This window comes from Colletotrichum siamense, assembly GCF_013390195.1.
Source record: "Colletotrichum siamense strain Cg363 chromosome Unknown KSG_Cg363_contig09, whole genome shotgun sequence".
NCBI lineage: Eukaryota > Fungi > Ascomycota > Sordariomycetes > Glomerellales > Glomerellaceae > Colletotrichum > Colletotrichum siamense.
This window is the reverse complement of record NW_023501022.1, coordinates 1205464-1222630: the sequence shown is the minus strand read 5'-3', so window position 1 is coordinate 1222630 and position 17167 is coordinate 1205464. Positions and strand designations below refer to the sequence as shown.

At 56.5% G+C, this 17167-nt stretch overlaps 2 protein-coding genes across 2 annotated transcripts; one reads left to right on the top strand and one right to left on the bottom strand.

Moving 5' to 3' along the window:
• Positions 1 to 588: 588 nt before the first annotated feature.
• PKS2 (Reducing polyketide synthase PKS2) lies at positions 589 to 7680 on the bottom strand (the record flags this gene model as incomplete). Its single annotated transcript, XM_036644910.1, has 5 exons — positions 589 to 1425; positions 1478 to 6384; positions 6444 to 6649; positions 6717 to 6927; positions 6984 to 7680. The coding sequence occupies 5 exons, from the start codon at positions 7678 to 7680 to the stop codon at positions 589 to 591; spliced, it is 6858 nt and encodes a 2285-aa protein (XP_036490119.1).
• A 5289-nt stretch (positions 7681 to 12969) lies between these two features.
• Positions 12970 to 13983, top strand: FUS5-0 (Esterase FUS5; the record flags this gene model as incomplete). Its single annotated transcript, XM_036644909.1, has 4 exons — positions 12970 to 13020; positions 13074 to 13092; positions 13178 to 13702; positions 13796 to 13983. 4 exons carry the CDS (start codon positions 12970 to 12972, stop codon positions 13981 to 13983), a joined length of 783 nt encoding a protein of 260 aa, XP_036490118.1.
• Between the last annotated feature and the right edge of the window lie 3184 nt (positions 13984 to 17167).

Below are 17167 nucleotides of genomic sequence, written 5' to 3'. Positions count from 1 at the left end.
ATCTCACACCTAAAACCCACATTTGAAATCCAGAAAATCAGAGAACATCTGAAGAATATGACATCAAAACTCCCAATCCCAATGATTCCAATCTCTCTCTCCCGTCTTCCCGGCCTCATCTCTCTTCCGTCCCAACCCATGACCGCAAATTTCCAGGCGGTTATACCCCTCTCCATAAACCATAGACACACTCATAAAAACATGAGAAAGAACACGAAACAAGGAAAAGAGATACAGAAAGATAATGAAAAGGAGACCCAGCATTGTGGTCTGGTCGCCCTTGTGTCCCGTTGTACCAACCAACCAACCACCTTGTGCCATTCCGTAGATACGCCTTCTCCCATCTGTTCCCACATCATGTTTGTTTCCCGTATGATATAATAGATAATTATATTTCCCTCTCGTCGTCATCGTCCTGTTCCCTCCATCGAACAATCTAAGTAAGAAATAAGGAAATAGCTTTCATCATCTTCATGCAGTACTGTGACCGTTTCGTTTGTGTGTTGTAGATAAAATGAACAAGTCAAAGAAAAAGGAAATGCTGCGCTCTTACACTCTCAAAATCCAAACTATCTCTCATCCGTCAATCTAACTGCTCCAGTCGAAGCCAACGCAAAGCTTGCTCTTCTTGCAGACAGCCTTGGTCAGCGTCTGGATGCTACCACTGGACAGCAACTCCAAGACCTGCATGTTCGCCTCGAACTCGCGAGTAATGAAGTTACGGATCTCGATGGCAACGAGCGAGTCGAGAGGGTAATGCGCCAAGCTGCGGGTGATGTCGAGCTCTTCCGTCTCCATCATGAGCACAGCGGCGATCTTCTCGACTAGGCCGCGGCAGACGACATCCATGGCCTCGGTCTCGCTCCGAGACGCCTTGAGCGCGGCGTTGAGTGATACAGCGCCGGAGCCGGCCTCGAGAGCGGCAAGCTCCTCGGCAGCGAGGCGCATGCCCTTGAACTTGGCATCGGGCGTCCAGAAAGGCTGGACGGCGGGCGTGATGCGCATACCGGTGATGATGTGGTGGTTGGCGACAGAGGTCTTCCCAGAGATGGAGGCACCAAGGAGGGCGAGGACCTCGGCCTCGCAAATGGTGTCGGAGCCCAGGTTCTTCATAATCTCAGCAGCGCGCTCGGCGTCACCGTCGGCGACGTAGCCGGCGTCGGAGACGGCGGTGAGGTCGAGGGAGACGGCGGGGAGACCGTTGGCGAGGCGGTGTTGGACGAAGGCGTTGAGGAAGCAGTTGGCAGCGGCGTAGGCGGCTTGTCCTCTGTTACCGACGGCACCGGCAGCGGAAGAGATGGCGACGAAGAAGTCCAAGGGGATGGAGCGGTCCTGCAGGGCGTGGTGGAAGTTCCAGGCACCCTGGACCTTGGACTCTGTTACTTGAGTGTAGTCGCTGTAGGTCATCTTCTCGAAGAGAACGTCCTGTGAAGTTGTTAGTGGTTGTATGAATGTGGGGAGTAGGTAAGGGACTTACGCGAAGGACCATGGCACCGTGGATGACACCGCGGACAGGAGGCAGGCCCTTAAGACCAGAGTTGAAGAGCTCCTCAACACTGGCGCGGTCGGCGACGTTGCAAGAGCGCACGGTGATGTGGGCACCCTCAGCAGCAGCCTCGTCAATAAGCTCCTTGACCTTGCCGGTGGCAGAGCCGGAACGGGACAGGAGGACAAGATTGCGAGCACCGTGGGCGACCATCCATCTGGACATGGAGCGACCGAGACCACCGGTACCACCGATGAGGAGGTAGGTGGCATCAGCCTTCAGCAGGTCCGTCATTCCCTTGGAGGGGGTGGCCATGACGACATCAGAGGCGCTGGGGACGACGACCAACTTGCCAGGACCCTGGGAGGTTTGCAGCGTCTTGAAGGCAGTCTCCATGGTGGAGACAGGGAAGACGGTAGCAGGGTCGATGGGGCGAAGCTCATCGTCAGCAAGGAGCTTGGCAACATCCTTGACAAGTCTCTCCATGATCTTGGGCCTCTCGGCGGCAAGGCCGAAGATGTCAACGCTCAAGAAAGAGGCGTTGCTGTCGGTCTGGCCCATGTCGAGGCGGGTGGCGCGAGAGCCATCCTTCCTCCTGACATCGACGAGGTAACCGAAGCGGCTGAGACAAGCCCAGGATTCCCTAAGGGCATCGGCACCAGGGAGGGTGTTGAGGACGACGTCGACACCCTCATCGTTGGTCGCACGGCGGACAGCGGCTCTCCAGGTGGTGTTGCGGCTGTAGAAGATGTGATCCTCAGGAACGTTGTAGTGCTGCATGAGGAGCTTCTTCTTGGCGGCGGAGCTGACGGTAACGAACACCTCAGCGCCAATCATCTTGGACAGGCAAACGGAAGCCTGGCCAATGCCACCACCGGCAGAGTGGACGAGCACACGCTGACCCTCGCGGAGACGAGCCTGCTCAACCAAACTGTAGTAGGCAGTGCAGTAGGCCAAGGGCAGGGTGGCAGCGTCGACGAAGGACATCTTGGGAGGGATGGGCATAATGCTGGCGGCCGTGGTACGAGTGCGGGTGGCGTAGGCACCGTGGGTGATGGTGAGGGCAGCAATGCGATCACCGACCTTGTGCGACTTAACAGCGGAACCAACGCGGGTGATGATACCGGCAGCCTCGACACCAAGGGCGTGCTTATCGGCGTCAGGGATCTGTCCCTTAGCGAGCATGACATCGCGAACGTTCATGCCGACGGCCTTGACCTCGAACTCGACCTCTTCGTCACCGAGGGGCTGGTTGACGAGGTTGTCATCGACGAAGTGGACGGTCTCGATGGCACCAGGAGTGGAGAACTCCATTCTCAGGTTGCGATCGTCCTTACCGAAGGGCTGAAGCTCGACGATGCTGGGGTTGGTCTCGCGGTGGACAAACTCGTTCATCTCCTCATCGTGGATGATGCGGGGAGTGAAGAACTTGCCGGAGCGCTCCATAAACTCAAGCTCACTGGTGGAGGAAGCGTTGGTGTTGAAGGCCAGCTTGAAGATCTCGTAGATAACGGCGGAAGCGTCATCCTCGTCCAGCTCGTTGTTGGCGTCCAAGTCGAGGGTGGCGAAGGGGAGAACGGACTCGGAACGGACGGTTCTGCTGAGACCGACAATCATGTTGGACTCAGGAGAGGTGGCCTTGTCGTAGGCACCGCGGACAACCCAGAGGCAGCCTTGAACACCGGCAATCATGTTGCGGATATCAGCGAACTGCTCCTTGGTTGGGTTCGCAAGGAAGGGCTGCTCGATCTCGGTGAGAACGACGCAAAGCTTGCCCTCGGTGTTGACCTCGTGCAGAGCACCCATCTCGGGAAGTCTGGAGGTGGAGCTTGCCAGAGCGATGGCAAGACCATTGGCCAACATCTGCTGGGAGTTGGACTCGCCGTGGATGATGGCAACGTCAACATCGGGGAGAGGAGCATCGACCTTGACTCCGTTGGAGGCGTTCTTCTTGCCCTTACCGGACAGGGACTTAAGGTCGCCAATGTTCTCCCACTCGAGCTTGTAGCAGAGCTCGCGGGCAGGGTTGTTGCCAAGATCGGTCTGGCCATCAATGATGGGAGAAACGGTGAGCTCGTCAATCTCGATGACAATGTCCTTCTTCTCGTTGGTGGCGAAGATGGAGACCTTGGTGGGACGGGCCTCGGTCGCGGAGAAGTCAGCCTTGGCGTAGGCCTTGAGAGAGCTGCCAGCCTCCTTGGTGAGGGCAGTGATGTCGCGGGAGATGCAAAGTCTCGCGATGGAGGACGGGAGGTAAACGGTGTTGAGCTCAGTGCGACCAGCACCGAGGATGGGCCAGTACATCTCAATGAGAGACTCCAAGAAGGTGGGGTGGAGAACAGTGCTGGTCATGTAGTGGTTGGGCATGTCCGCAATGATATCAGCAGATGAGATGCTTCCGTGGGAGAACTTGTTGGAAGACTTGCAGGCCTTGACACCCTGGAAAGAGGGTCCGTAGCCAACACCAAGGTCAGTGAGGCGCTCGTACATCTCAGTCTCGTTGACATCGACAGCGTCGGGGCCCTCGCTGGCCTTGATGGTGGCCTCGGCACCGCGGAGAGCAGCAAGCTTCTGCTCCTCACCGTCGACCTCGTTGGTCTCGGTGCCGTGGAGAGCAATGAGACCGACGCAGTGCTCAGTCCAGCCACTGCCGTGGCTCCAAGAGCAGATGCGGAACTCCTTCCAGGTCTCAGAGGCACTGAGGTTGGTCTCCTGGTGGGGGCGAAGGTTGATGGTCATCTCGACGTCAGTGTCGTTGAGAGCCAGAGGCTTGATGACGGAAATGTCTCTCAGCTCGAACTTCTCAAAGGAAAGCTCCTTGCGCTGGGCCCACTGGGCGGAGGCCTCAAGGGCCATGGCGATGAAGCCGGCCATGGGGAAGACAGTCAAGCCCTGAATCTGGTGATGACGCAGCCAAGGGAGATCGTCCAGGTGAACAATGTTTCTCCAGGTGGGCTCCAGGTCGCTGGAGTAGATAGCCTCAAGACCGATCAAGTCGTTGCGAGGCGACTTGCGGTACTTGTGCATCTGTGTCATGCGCGACTCTTGCCAGTACTTGTTGGAGTAGTTCCAGGCGTAGCGGGGCAGATCGGTCAACAGTGACGGCTTCTTGCCGGGCTTAGGGAAGTTGATGGCGTCCATGTTAAGGATAGCACCCTTGAGAATGACACTGCTGGCCACCTCCATAGCAGACTCGACGGCATCCTTCTTACGGATGAGAGGAGCAGCGTAGGGGATCTTCGTGGCGCTGTCGCCGACGTGCTTAAGGATCTGCTTGATGGGGCCCTGGAGAGCAGAGTGGGGGCCCAGCTCGATGAGCATGTTGACGCCGTGCTTGTGGTCACCAACGGGCTCGAGCATAGTCTCAAGAGCCTCAGAGAAGCGGACGGCGCAAGTCAAGTTGTTGACCCAGTAGTGAGCCTGGCACTCGAAGCCGTCGATCTGGTGACCGTAGAGCGAGGAGTGGAAGCGGACCTCGGTGGTGCGGGGGTGAGGAAGCTCGGAGATGGACTCGCGGTACTCCTTGGCAACAAGGTTCATGTGGTGAGAGTGGTAGGCAGTCTCAACCTGCAGGCGTCTGTTGAACATCTGCTTCTCCTCGAGGTTCTTCTCGAGCTCGCCAAGAGCGGCGACGTCACCAGAGATGGTCAAGCTGGAAGGACTGTTGTAGCAGGCAATTCTGACCTGCTGCTCCTTCAAAGCGTCAATCATGGGCTGGACCTCCTCCTTGGTACCGCCAACGGCCATCATAGCACCCTTGAGATCGGGGTGTCTCTTCTTGAGAATGGGAATGAGTCTACCACGGTGGTAGGCAATGGCCATGGCGGCATCAAAGCCAATGATACCGGCAGCGTAAGCAGCGCCGATTTCACCACTGGAGTGACCAGCAACAGCCACAGGGCGGATACCCCAGGTGCGGAGCAGATCCGTCAACGCAAGCTGGACAGCACTGCAAGCCGGCTGACTGATGTGAGCGTCAGAGACCTTGGAGGTCTCCTGGTCCTTGTTGAGCTCGGCCTTGAGAGACCACTCGGCGCCCAACTTCTTCAGGCACTCGTCAGCTCTGTCAATGGCAGCAGCGTAGACGGGGAATTGGCCGTAGAGCTCACGACCCATGCCCCACCACTGAGCACCCTGACCGGTGAAGATGAAGCCGATTCTCAACGGCTCACCCTCCTTGCCAGGAATGACCTTGCCGCTGTTGAGGGTCTCGATGAGGTCGAACGAGTCGTCGGCGACGATGGCGGCCCTCCAAGGAAGCATGGAGCGACGCGAGCCAAGAGTGTAGGCGATGTTCTCCATCAGGTCGTGCTGGAAAATCTCGGGCCTCTGCTCGAGGTAGACGACGAGGTTCTTCATGACTTCCTGAACGGAGTTCTTGTCGTTGGCGGACAAGATGTACAGCTTCTTGGTGCCCTTGACCTTCTTGGCCTCAACTGGAGGCAGCATCTTGTCTCTGGGAGCGGCAACGAAAGGTGCCTTCTCAAGAACAACGTGGGCGTTGGTGCCACCGAATCCGAAGTTGTTAACGCTGATGTACTTCTTGTTCTTGGGCCACGGCCTCTGGGTGGCGGGAACCTTCATGTTCCACTCCTTCCAAGGAATCTTCTCGTTGGGCTTCTTGAAGTCATGGTTGGGCAGGAGGAAGCCTCTCTCGAGCATCATCGCAGCCTTGATGACTCCGGCGATACCGGAGGCGGCCTCCAAATGACCAATGTTGGACTTCACGGAGCCGATGAAAAGAGGGTCCTTGGCGGATCTGTTGTTGCCAAAAACGTTGTGGAGGGCGGTGGCCTCGATCGGGTCACCGACCTTGGTTCCCGTACCGTGAGCCTCGACGTAACCAGTGTCATGAGGGTCAAGGCCTGCATTCCTGTAGACCTGCTTCATGAGTTTCTCTGCACGAGCTTTTGTCAGCGTTTGGTTTCACGGTCCTGGAGACAGTTTTGATGCATACCCTGTGCTGCGCCACTGGGCATCGTAATGCCTGGCGTCTTTCCATCCTGGTTGATGCCGGTACCGCGGATGACAGCGCGGATGGAGTCATTATCCCTGATGGCCTGGTCAAGAGGCTTGAGGATGATGATACCACAGCCTTCGCCACGACCGAAACCGGTACCACGCTGGTCGAAGGCAATGGAGCGACCTGAGTCTGCGAGCAATCTGCAGAACGCACTGTTAATATCACGGAACACGCTGAAGCTTCCACGCGAATACCGGTTTCACTCACCTGCACGAAGAGAAGGAAATCCAAAACTCAGGGAGCATGTTCAGATGGCAGCCACCAACAATGGCGGAGGTGGACTCGCCGGCGCGCAGACTCTGGCACGCCAAGTGAAGGGCGACCAAACTCGCAGAGCAAGCAGTGTCTGCTGTGAAACTAGGTCCCCTGAGATCGAAGAAATGTGAAAGCCTGTTGGACTGCATCGCATGGGCACATCCTGAAGGGGCATATTAGCGTGCGTTAATGTCTGGGGTGCAGGGGTCATCCTCATACCTGTGGCCTGGTGCATGGGTATCGTGTCGCTATCCCGGAACAGGTGGCTCTCGTACTCTGCGAAAGAACCACCGACGAAAACACCAACGTCCTTTCCAACGATTGTGTGCTTGGGAACACCGGCGTTCTCGAGCGCCTCGAACGTGCACTCGAGCAGCAGACGCTGCTGAGGGTCCATCGAGATGGCCTCCTTTTCTGTCAGCCCGAAGAACGGGGCATCGAAGGACTCCAGGTCGACGTCCAAGAAGTTACCACCTTCGGCGTGGTAAGCTCCAGTCTTGCCCGGGTTGGGGTGGTAGAAGGCCTCGTGGTTGAAGCGCTTCTTGGGCACAGGCGTGAAGCCGGTTCTGGCACGGGAGCACAGCTCCCAGAATTCGGCAGGGCTAGAGACGCTGCCGGGCATGCGGCAGGCCATACCGACGATGGCGATGGGCATCTGCTTCAAGCCGGCGTCGCTGCCACCAACAGGGTTGGTGTAAGACGCGCCATTGGAGTGGCCATTGCTGCTGGAGTGACCGTTGGAGTGGCCGTTTGTCGACTGGCCGTTGATGCCAAGGCCGGTGCCGTCTAGGGGCCCAACAGAAAGGCTCGTGAAGCCATCGGAAGTGGTGTCGGAGTGGTCGATCGGGGTCATCATTACAGGACTTGCCGAAGGCGATGTCCCGGAGGAGGAGTAGGACAGGACGCCGGGCGCCATGGTGACTGACGGGGGAGAGGGGAGGATCGCGGAGACCGCAGTTTGTAGTCGTTCTCTATACCGCAGGCATTCGTCGAATCAACGAGAGATGGTGCAGCGAAAGTTTGGCGCTCTAGGCGTTCCTTGAAGACAAAGAAAATATTTTGGAGGAAGAGAAGTGAAGAAGTGAGTGAGGTGAGAGGAGGGAGAAAGAGGAGGAGAGGCTCTCAGATGTGTATATTCTTGTCACTGAACTGAGAGTGGGCAGGGCCAGGTTGATATTGAGTACGTACCAAGCCTCCTCTATTGGGGATGAGATGAGTGAGTGTGACGAATGTTCTGTGATGGTCCCGGTTGGGATTCTTTGTAGGCTTTTTAGCTGATGAACGGCATGGGGAAGAATCATGGTGCTCGCTCCGTCGCGGGTGAGTTGACATGGAAGGGACTGGTTGGTGATCAGATCGCCAAGTCGGCCGGAGTTCTTCGCACAGACTAGCCTGTGTGATTTAGATTTGCCTGACGGTTAGGTAGATCATAGGGAGATCCCGAACGTGCATATTGGCCGCCGCATAGTAGTGTGTACTGCGTACGGCGTACGGGTGGCAGAGAGGTACTCGTGTTGCATGGAATGTATGCAGCGTCTGGTGTAGTTGGAGCATCCACGGAGAGATGCCAGGGCACATCCGATGCCGGGCAGTCCATGTAGGGCCGGAGCAGCGGAGCAGCGGCACACCTTGCTGGCCACGACGTCGCCTCCCCCCCTCATCCTCTAGGAGCAGGGAGCAGGGAGGTGGTCGCTGCGCCGGGCGGGCGAGAAGCTGGTTCCATGTCTTGTCTCTGTTCCTGGGTGTACAGTCATTTCGGCCAAAAGCAACTTCGATGAACTGATTATGCGTCTTAACGGGATTTGTTGGCCACTGCGGGCTGAGGATCCCACATCAGCTCATCTCGCCCGAGGAACCTTTTCCGGGGACGGTTTTACCGGCGGAGGGAGGTCACCGGAGCTGGGAGGCTGTCTCTGAGAGAGCAAGCAAGCAGGCTGATCCAGGTACATCTGCAGGGCCAATCGGTAACCTCGATTCGGGGGGTGCAGGGCGAGGACTGTCGAGTACAGTCGAAGAGGCGACTCGAGGTGACTGGACGAGAGAGAGCGCAGGGCTGCAAGAACGGTTTGTCTTTGATGGAACGGCTGTCGGATTGTGCCTTAGTTTGTTTGCAATTGAGCAGCAGTACTGCAAGACAGGTCGACTGGCGTGCATCTGCGCGCATTCAGACGCAGGCTGCAGAAAGACGGACGTTTGACTCGGACCAAGACATGGAGCGCAATGAACCCTCGAACCTCCCGGACGGGGGCCCGGTGGCGTGGTTCGGAGGTGAGGTGGTGGAGGGCGAAGACCCAGCTTACGATGCGTGTGCTGGTTGGCTTTGGTGTTGGTGTTCGTATTGGTGTTGGTGTTTGTGCTGGGTGCTGGTCCCCCGGAGCTTAGAGATGAGGTAAGCGGGTCCAGACGCCGGAGTGGGGCCATCCATCCAGAGGAACCAAGGGCGACCCACTGAAAAAGAAGCACTGGGGCCCTGAACGCTGGGCATTTGGGGGCCAGCACACTCTTGGTACGGGCGACCCATGGCCGGAGTGGAGCATCTCAGCAGCAGTGTTGCCCCGGCACGAGTGCGTTGCTGCCGTTACCCTGCTGCTGAGGTGCACTCTGGACAGCGCAAATAGTGCGTGCAGCACCTGAACACTGCGCCGGTGTCAGCAACTGGACTGGGCAGCAGCAAGCGCAGCGCAGAGCAGAACAGAGCCTTGGGCTCGGTTTTGCGGGCCGGCGGGCAGGCACCTTCACTTGGTGCACCAAACAACGGCCAACCCTGCGTCAGACCTGTGCCTGACCTCTGCCCTTACTAACGTCCATTTACCTACCTATCACGATTCACTGCCATGGAACACTTTGAACCTCATGGGTGATTAGGTAAGGTCTGCATGGCTGCACACTGGCACTTTGGGAAATACCGGGTGAGCTATTTGGGGGGATGTGAGGCCGATGTCTGGCGATATGGAGATTCCCGCCGTCGTGGCGAGCCAATAAAACAACACGACAGTCCCAAGAAGAAGGATGAAGAGGATCCTGCGCGCCCCAGTGTCCCAAGTCCCTCACTTCAAAGCTGCCCGAAGACGAGATGATGGGGCGCAGTGAGCAGGAGATGCAAGCCCGTCTCTGCTTTCTCTGCCTGCGCCCCAAAGAACGGAGGCCAAGATTGGGGATCTCTGATGTGCAAGACTCCAGGCTGCCATCATCCGGTCATGATACCCACTGCAGACGGTCCTGCAGTTGCTGGAACTCTGCCTGATTCCGTGAGAGATGCAGGAGGCGGAAATGCAGGGCCAACCAAGGAGGCGGTGCTTGTTTCTTCGTCCGCACTCACACTGGATGTTTTTTGTCTTGTTGGTCTGGACATCGGCGCTCGTTTGTTGTTCTGTTTGGAAAAGAGTGTGTCTTGTGTCAAAAGCACCGACAATCGCAATAGCGGCGGCGAAAGGCGTCGAGCAGAGCGTCTGTTCTTGCCATATCCTGGCTGCCTGTCTGCCGCCCGGGCGATGCCGCCTATCGCATCTTCAATCACCCACCTTAGCACCTTGGGTGAATGTAGGTCGAGCACCATTTTACATGACCCAGGACTGCCACAGAATGACGGCGGTTGCAGAGACGATCGGGATAGAGTGGGGGAGTTCTTCCAGGGGTGCCACGGTGCGTACATACAGAATGCAAGAACGGTGCGGCTAATTACTCAAGAGTCGGCGCCCAATAAGCAAAGAGAAAGAGCCGAGGCCAGGAACCAAAGTGCGAACGGCTGCAGGTCCGGTGCAACCAACGAGCTGGTGTGCAGTGCAGGTCTTGGATGTTGGTCTTGGGTCGGTCTTGGATCTTGGTCCTGCGCCGCCGTTCGAAAAAGGAATGGTCGCATCTGTCTCCCGATTAGGTCACCTTTGCTTTCACCGAGGCACCGGGTGAAGTCGAGGTAAGGTGAGCCTCTCCACCTGTGGTGTCACCCACACTCAGTGTGACGCTACACCGCAGGTGAGGTGGGTGTTTCTGACCCTGAGTGCACCACCACCGCGTGGTGAGGCAGAAAAAATGCTTATCGCCAGTGGATCTGGCCCCCGGGCAGGGAAGGCAGGTACCCACTTCTCTTATCCTGGTATCTGCTAATGCGATGCACCGTTTGAGACATGTCCACTCTACGCCAATATGCATATCGCCAATAACGTCACGGTGCACTCATCTTCGCCCACCTGACCTCGTTTTCTCGTAACGTCAATCGATCCTCATCACATCTTCTTTTTGCCGCCAACCCACTACAACCGCAACAACATCCATCCACCAGCGAGTCAAGTTGGTCGGTTTCGGACTCAAGTCGACCTCGCCTTATCCCAGCACCCCCAATCAATGGAAGGAACCCCAAGGAGCCCAAGGCATTGAGGGTGTTTCTAAAACTGCTTCTGTCAGAAAGCTTTGGCAGCTTCCAAATCACAAGCGCGCCCGTCGCACTTCTACCCGTGCCGTTACACCATCAAAGCTCTTATTTGACACGCGCCAGCACCACGACTGCCCTGGCCCTTGTCCCTGCAGTCCAATCCCTCCAAATTTGCGTTGTCTTGCCTTGCCTTGCGCTGCGCTTCCTGAAGATCAGTCGTTGCTAACACGAACCGTTCCAAAGGGATATCCCGGCAAACGCCGTCTTGGTCGACCTTGCAGGGGTCCCGGTACCTGGCCTAGCCCCCAACTATCGACGCAACTTGTCCATCTTTTCTGCAAGTCAGCGAACGGTCGTTCCGAAGAAACGCATCTTTGCAAAACAATGTTTCTTCTCTGCAAACACACGCGCCTACTCCTACGCTCGCCGCTCAATCGCCCCAGCCACCCACTCGCCCAATCTCCCTCACTCATCCGCAATCCACGGATTCCACGCTCACTCGCCCTCATGTACGCACGTACACACACATACACATCGCCCTCGTCCAACCCATGCCCGCCATTCGTCGTCCGCCCTCGCGCCCTCACCCTCTGCCGCCCACCCATCTCATTGCACATCTCGCTCGTCCTTCCAGTCAGATAGACAAGCCGTGTCACACACCCTCTGCGCCCCCGCGCGGGCACTTCCTTATCCCGTTTCAAGCTTACAAGGTGACAGCACACCGGACCGCCGTCTAGGTCCAAAGCTCAGTCACTGCCATCAGCATGTCATCGGTTGCACCAGTGCATCACCAACGCCTCGTCCACCGAGGGTTCGGATCTCGGGATGCCCAGACCCTGCCCTAGGCTCTGGCCCGCTGCCACCTCTGCCAATTTTGATGGCCTGCCAAATCAACTGCCAAATGTCTCGCCCTCCTGCAGAGAAGCCCACCGACAGACGTTCCTCGATTCCTTCCATGTGGCGTGGCGTCTCCCGGCGCTTGTTTCGCCCCCCAGTCTGACTCTCGCTGCCCACATATCCTCGTCCAGTTTCTTCGAAATCCACCTGGGGGCCGGGCCACCACCTAGCCAAGCCCGTCTCAATGGACCGACGCCCACAGGCCCGGTCTCATACCTCACCCCAACTTATCCACTCGTCGTCCATCCTCGCCCCTCTCATCCACTCTCCAGCAGGTGTGGCGGTACTGCTGCTGCTGCTACTGCTGCTGCAAGCAGGACGGCATCATTCAGGAGCTCCTCAAGCAGCGCAGCGCGCCAGTTTCAACCCACCACAACCCGTCCCGTTTCCTGTGCCTGTACCTGTGTATGCTGGTCCCATCCTCTCCGCGGCAAGGTACCGACTCCACGTCCCCTGCCGCAATCTTGATGAGGTGCAGAGTTTCACAATTTCCTTATTCGCTCTCGGGTTTCGGTCGATTTGAGTTGCCTGCGTTCCAGCTTTGGGAGCGGATGGATCCAACTCAGCCTCCTCCTGTCTTGTCATCGTCCCGCGTCTACAGCTGCGCGCCGTCTCATTGCCTGTCTGAGCTGATGATTGCTTCATGAGCCGACAGCCCGTTCATCTACGCCCGGTCATCATCCTACGGCCACTGTTTAGATAGCATCAAATTGATTAAAACGCTCCCCTTTGGCCAGATCATTCTCATCTTTAATCCCATCTTTGCAGCTCGCTGATTCATCATCATCATCCTTCGCATCTTCACAGAATCGCAACCCACAAATATTTACCAGACGACCTTTTATATATCATACACCGAGTCCTTTTTAGTCCAACTGTCATTGGACGCCCTCTCGCTCGGTTCAGCTGTCAATCAAGTCACGCTAGCCGTCTTTCACCATGCCTACGATGCGCTTTCTCTGCCTTCCCGGTGCCTATGGCAGCTCGGACGTGAGTACTAAAATCCCAGCGATCTATGGCTCACTCACTAACGATCGCGCTAGAAATTCCAAGTACAACTTGGTGAGTCTGTCACTGCAAGCCACACGAGACCATCGCGACCGGCTTCATCAATAACAGGCAATTCATGTACTGACACTTCTCACAGCCCCCATCCTGAAGGAGCTTTCTGAGGACGGCACGGCACAGTTCCACTTCATTCATGGCCCTTGCAAGGCCGTCCCGCCTCCGGGCTTTGAGGACTACTTCGGCGCCCCGCCTTACTACCGCTTCATCGAGCCCGACAAGGACGTCGAGAAGACTCACAGCGACGACGTTCTCGCCCGTATCCGCGACTTCCCCCAGTGCGAGAGCCCGGAAGACACCATGAGAGAACTCATGAGGGAGGGTATCGCGACGACGCATCGCAGCACCGACCGGGCCATCAAGTACATCAGCGAGATTGTTCAGAAGCGCGGCCCCTTTGACGGCATCATTGGTTACTCCGAGGGCGCCACTGTGGCCTCTACGTTCATGCTGTACGAGCAGCGCCGGCTGAAGCGCTCCGGCCAAAAGCCGGCCTTCAAGTACGGCATCTTCTTCGCCGGCTGGCCCCCGGTTGACCCCAAGTCCCACGCTCTCGTATTGTCTGACGAGTCTGACGAGAGGATCGAGGCCCGGACCCTTCACATCAGTGAGTTCTTATGATCGCCATGATACGTTATTGCGGATCATCATGTTTAGGCACAGGAGCGCGGGGTGGATTTGCTGACGATCCCATTCTTAGTTGGATCCCTGGATCCTTACGTGGACGGTTCCATGGCTCTGTACAACATGTGCGACGCTGACACCGCCTACCTGTTCGACCACGCCAAGGGTCACACCCTTCCCCGTGACAAGGACACGATCAAGGAGCTCGGCGACATTGTCCGCGAGACGAAGGCTGACATGATCGAGGAGGGTCTGTTGCAATAGACACATGTTGTGGCGTCTCCGCAGACCGGGGCATCCCGGCCAGGGGAGTATTTCCGGATAATTTAGCATCGAAAGCATCGCTCAAGGTTGTTTTGTGCCTTATTTTTGGGTTGCAGGGCAAGACAGGAAAGTGTCAAGGGGCTGGTTTCCTATCTCTTCCCGCGCCCGTATGTGTTTGTGTGTGTGTGGCGGCAAGCATTAGATAGAACGGGTTCGCGGTGTCGTGGGTCGCATATTCCAGGGGAGCCTGCTGGAGTCGGGTCATGATGATGAAATGATTTGGATTACTATTTTTTTGGGTTTTGCATGGTTTTATGTTTTTTTCTACATGTTTTCCATTTCGCAAATCATGGTGCCGCCGCCTACCATTCACCAAGTGGCGGCCACATCGTTGTTTTTGATTGTCGTTTTACAAAGCTGCCCAATGCTGGCAATGTCACACATCCCAGACTTAGACAGAAGCCGAGAAAAATACAATCACCTGAATCTAGATGGGCAATTCCCTCTTCTGAATTATTTGACAGGTGTTCCAGCCGTCAAACATGTCAAATAACCCACCTGCTTGCCATGCGCCCGCCTGCGCGCCCAATTGCGATTTGGATGTCGGTGGACAGGAGGCGGACGCATTAATGCATGATCCGGTAGAAACGTCCTCCGCAGGTAATTGACCGACGGCTGGCCCCCTTATGTCAAGTGTCAATCAACGACCCAAGCCCCAACCAACGCCCGCGCATCAAGTGCTCTCACCAAGATGTCAAATCCTGTGGCGAGGAAAACAAATGGGCCGTGCCATCGATGGACAGGGACAAAATGAACCACATGATCTTCCTCGAACACGCCCGTGTGCATCCGAGTGTGGAGACAAAAAGAATGAACATTGGCCACCTCACAAGATAGAATACAAGATGCAGTGTGAGAGCAGCCGATTTACATGTGTATCCTCGGGACATCTAAGTGGTTCGCCTCTTATTTTCCTGCTGTTCTATTCCAGCCAATCGTCAAAGTCCCTCCGCGAACCAGGTGTTTGTTTCCAAACTCCAACTTATTTCGGTTGTTGCTCTCTCCTATGTTTTTCTTTGCCAATATCATGACTTGGTATATTTCCAAAACACAAGATGAAAAAAAACCGTCCTTTACATGAAATTACCTATTTAGGGATGGATCAGCAGGAAACGGGAGTGCCACAGAAAAGACAGGCGGGTAGACAGCAGAGATGGAGGGACTGGGGGAGCAGGAGGGAGGGTGGGGAGGGGGGAGAGGGGATTGCCCTGCCATGGGAATGATTTGTCGTCGAACCTGTCTTGATTCGCAAAACATGCGTGTCCTGGCTTTGCCCCAGACCTCCCTCTGTCACTTCTCCGTCGACGTTGCCTGTCTGCTCTGCGCGGTTACACACCTACCAACCCTTGGCACACAAATCCCAAAACGCGCCTCCAGGAAGACCCAGCTCCGGGAAGCGCAACAGAGAGAAGAGTGGGTAGGAGAGGTGCAGGGCAGGGGGCCCATTCCTCCCGCACGGGCGATCCCTGTCCCAGGTCTAGGGCCCAAAACCCCCCGACGTGCATATGTGGGTAAGACGCAAAACCTCCCATAGGTACGACGCCTGAGGTAATATGTACTGCAGCCGCTTTGATGCACAGGGAAAAAGCCGAGAGAAGGTTGCTAGAATGAATTGGTCCAAGACATTTTTTAATTATTCCCGAGAGGCGCGAGGGTGGTAACAGAAATGCACCAGAGAGCGGGGCAAAACGGGTTAGGGAGAAGCAATGAAGAAGAAGACGAAGAAGAAGAAGCACATGCACACGCTTTGCTCCATCTCCCATTTCAACGCTTCCCCCAAGCAAAGTCACTCGGTACCTTTTACCCTCAGGTAAGGTAAACCATCAATTGCTACCACGGCGTGCTGCCCCCCCGTTTCATCTTTACATCACACGGGTAAAACAGAAGAAGAAGAAACGACGTCCGTTCCTTACTCGTTTCCACTTTCCCAAGACCGAACCAAGAACCGAGCGAAGGGTGCAGCTGGCTGTACGAAGTACGAGCAACGACACACCATGGCACCAAACTCAGCCTCCCATTGCATTCCATCTGCCTGCGGCTTCTCCAAATCCTGCCCATCTGGCTGCCCGCCACGCGCTCTCGCTATGCTTTTTGCTGCTTGGGTGGAGATGCGGTAATCCGCTCTCTCCCTCCCACCCACACACACAGGGCACCACCGCTGGGCAGATATGTGACCATGACTTACACGCACTTCCTCTCCGCCGCTCCGCAGTCCACACTCTGGACCCAACCCAGCGCGCAACGCAGATATACCTTGGCACGCAGTGGTCAACACAGAGAGCGGGTTGAACGCAGAAGTTGCGTGATCATGATCATGATCTCGGAGAAATAATTCTGGGGGGTGTGTGGCCAAGATAACTCTTGCATGCAACCCCAAAGCACCACCACCACAGCAGCGAGAACCAAATCGTTCCCCACTGCCCATGATCTCACTTCTCGCCCGCCCATCCATCTTCATCCCATCTCTGCCCATCTTTGGCTTCCCTCTCGCTCGCCCGCCCGCCCGCTCCTCCCACCCCATCCATCCAAATCCCATCCCACCACTGCCCAAAATCTCACAAATTCCCAAACCCAACTCTCTCGGCGCTAGGTCGTTTTTTTCTGTTCCCTTCCCTTGTGTGTCCGCCTGCTGTTCGTCCTTCTTGGGGGGTCCCGCCTAAACCCACCTCCGCGCATCGTTTCGCACGCAGGCGATGCAGCATCAGCATCAGCATCAGCATCAGCAACAGAAGCACCAGACGCAGCAGCAGCAGCAGCAGCACCTGCACAGCCGCTTCTGCAGGTCGTCCTCTCGGGTGGCTCGTTGATACCCGTTTCCCGGCGCTTTTGCAGTGTACTTCTGCCGGTCCCCCCATTTCACAACCATCCCCCCATCCCCCTTCCGCCTTGTCTCCTCTGCCAAACCCTTGCCCTGTGTTCTCCTTCTCGCTCTCTCACTCTCCTCTCCGTCTCTCTCTCTCTCAACCCCGGTTTCTTGCCATTCGACTGCTTTCTCGTCTGGTCAAGTCTCTACACTGGGTGTGGTTTTCTTGTTCGCCCCCCGTTTGCGTTACATCCGTTGTGTGTAGTGTGTGTCTGGCTGGCTCAACTCTCCCACCTTCATCTCACTTTTTCTTCTCATTTT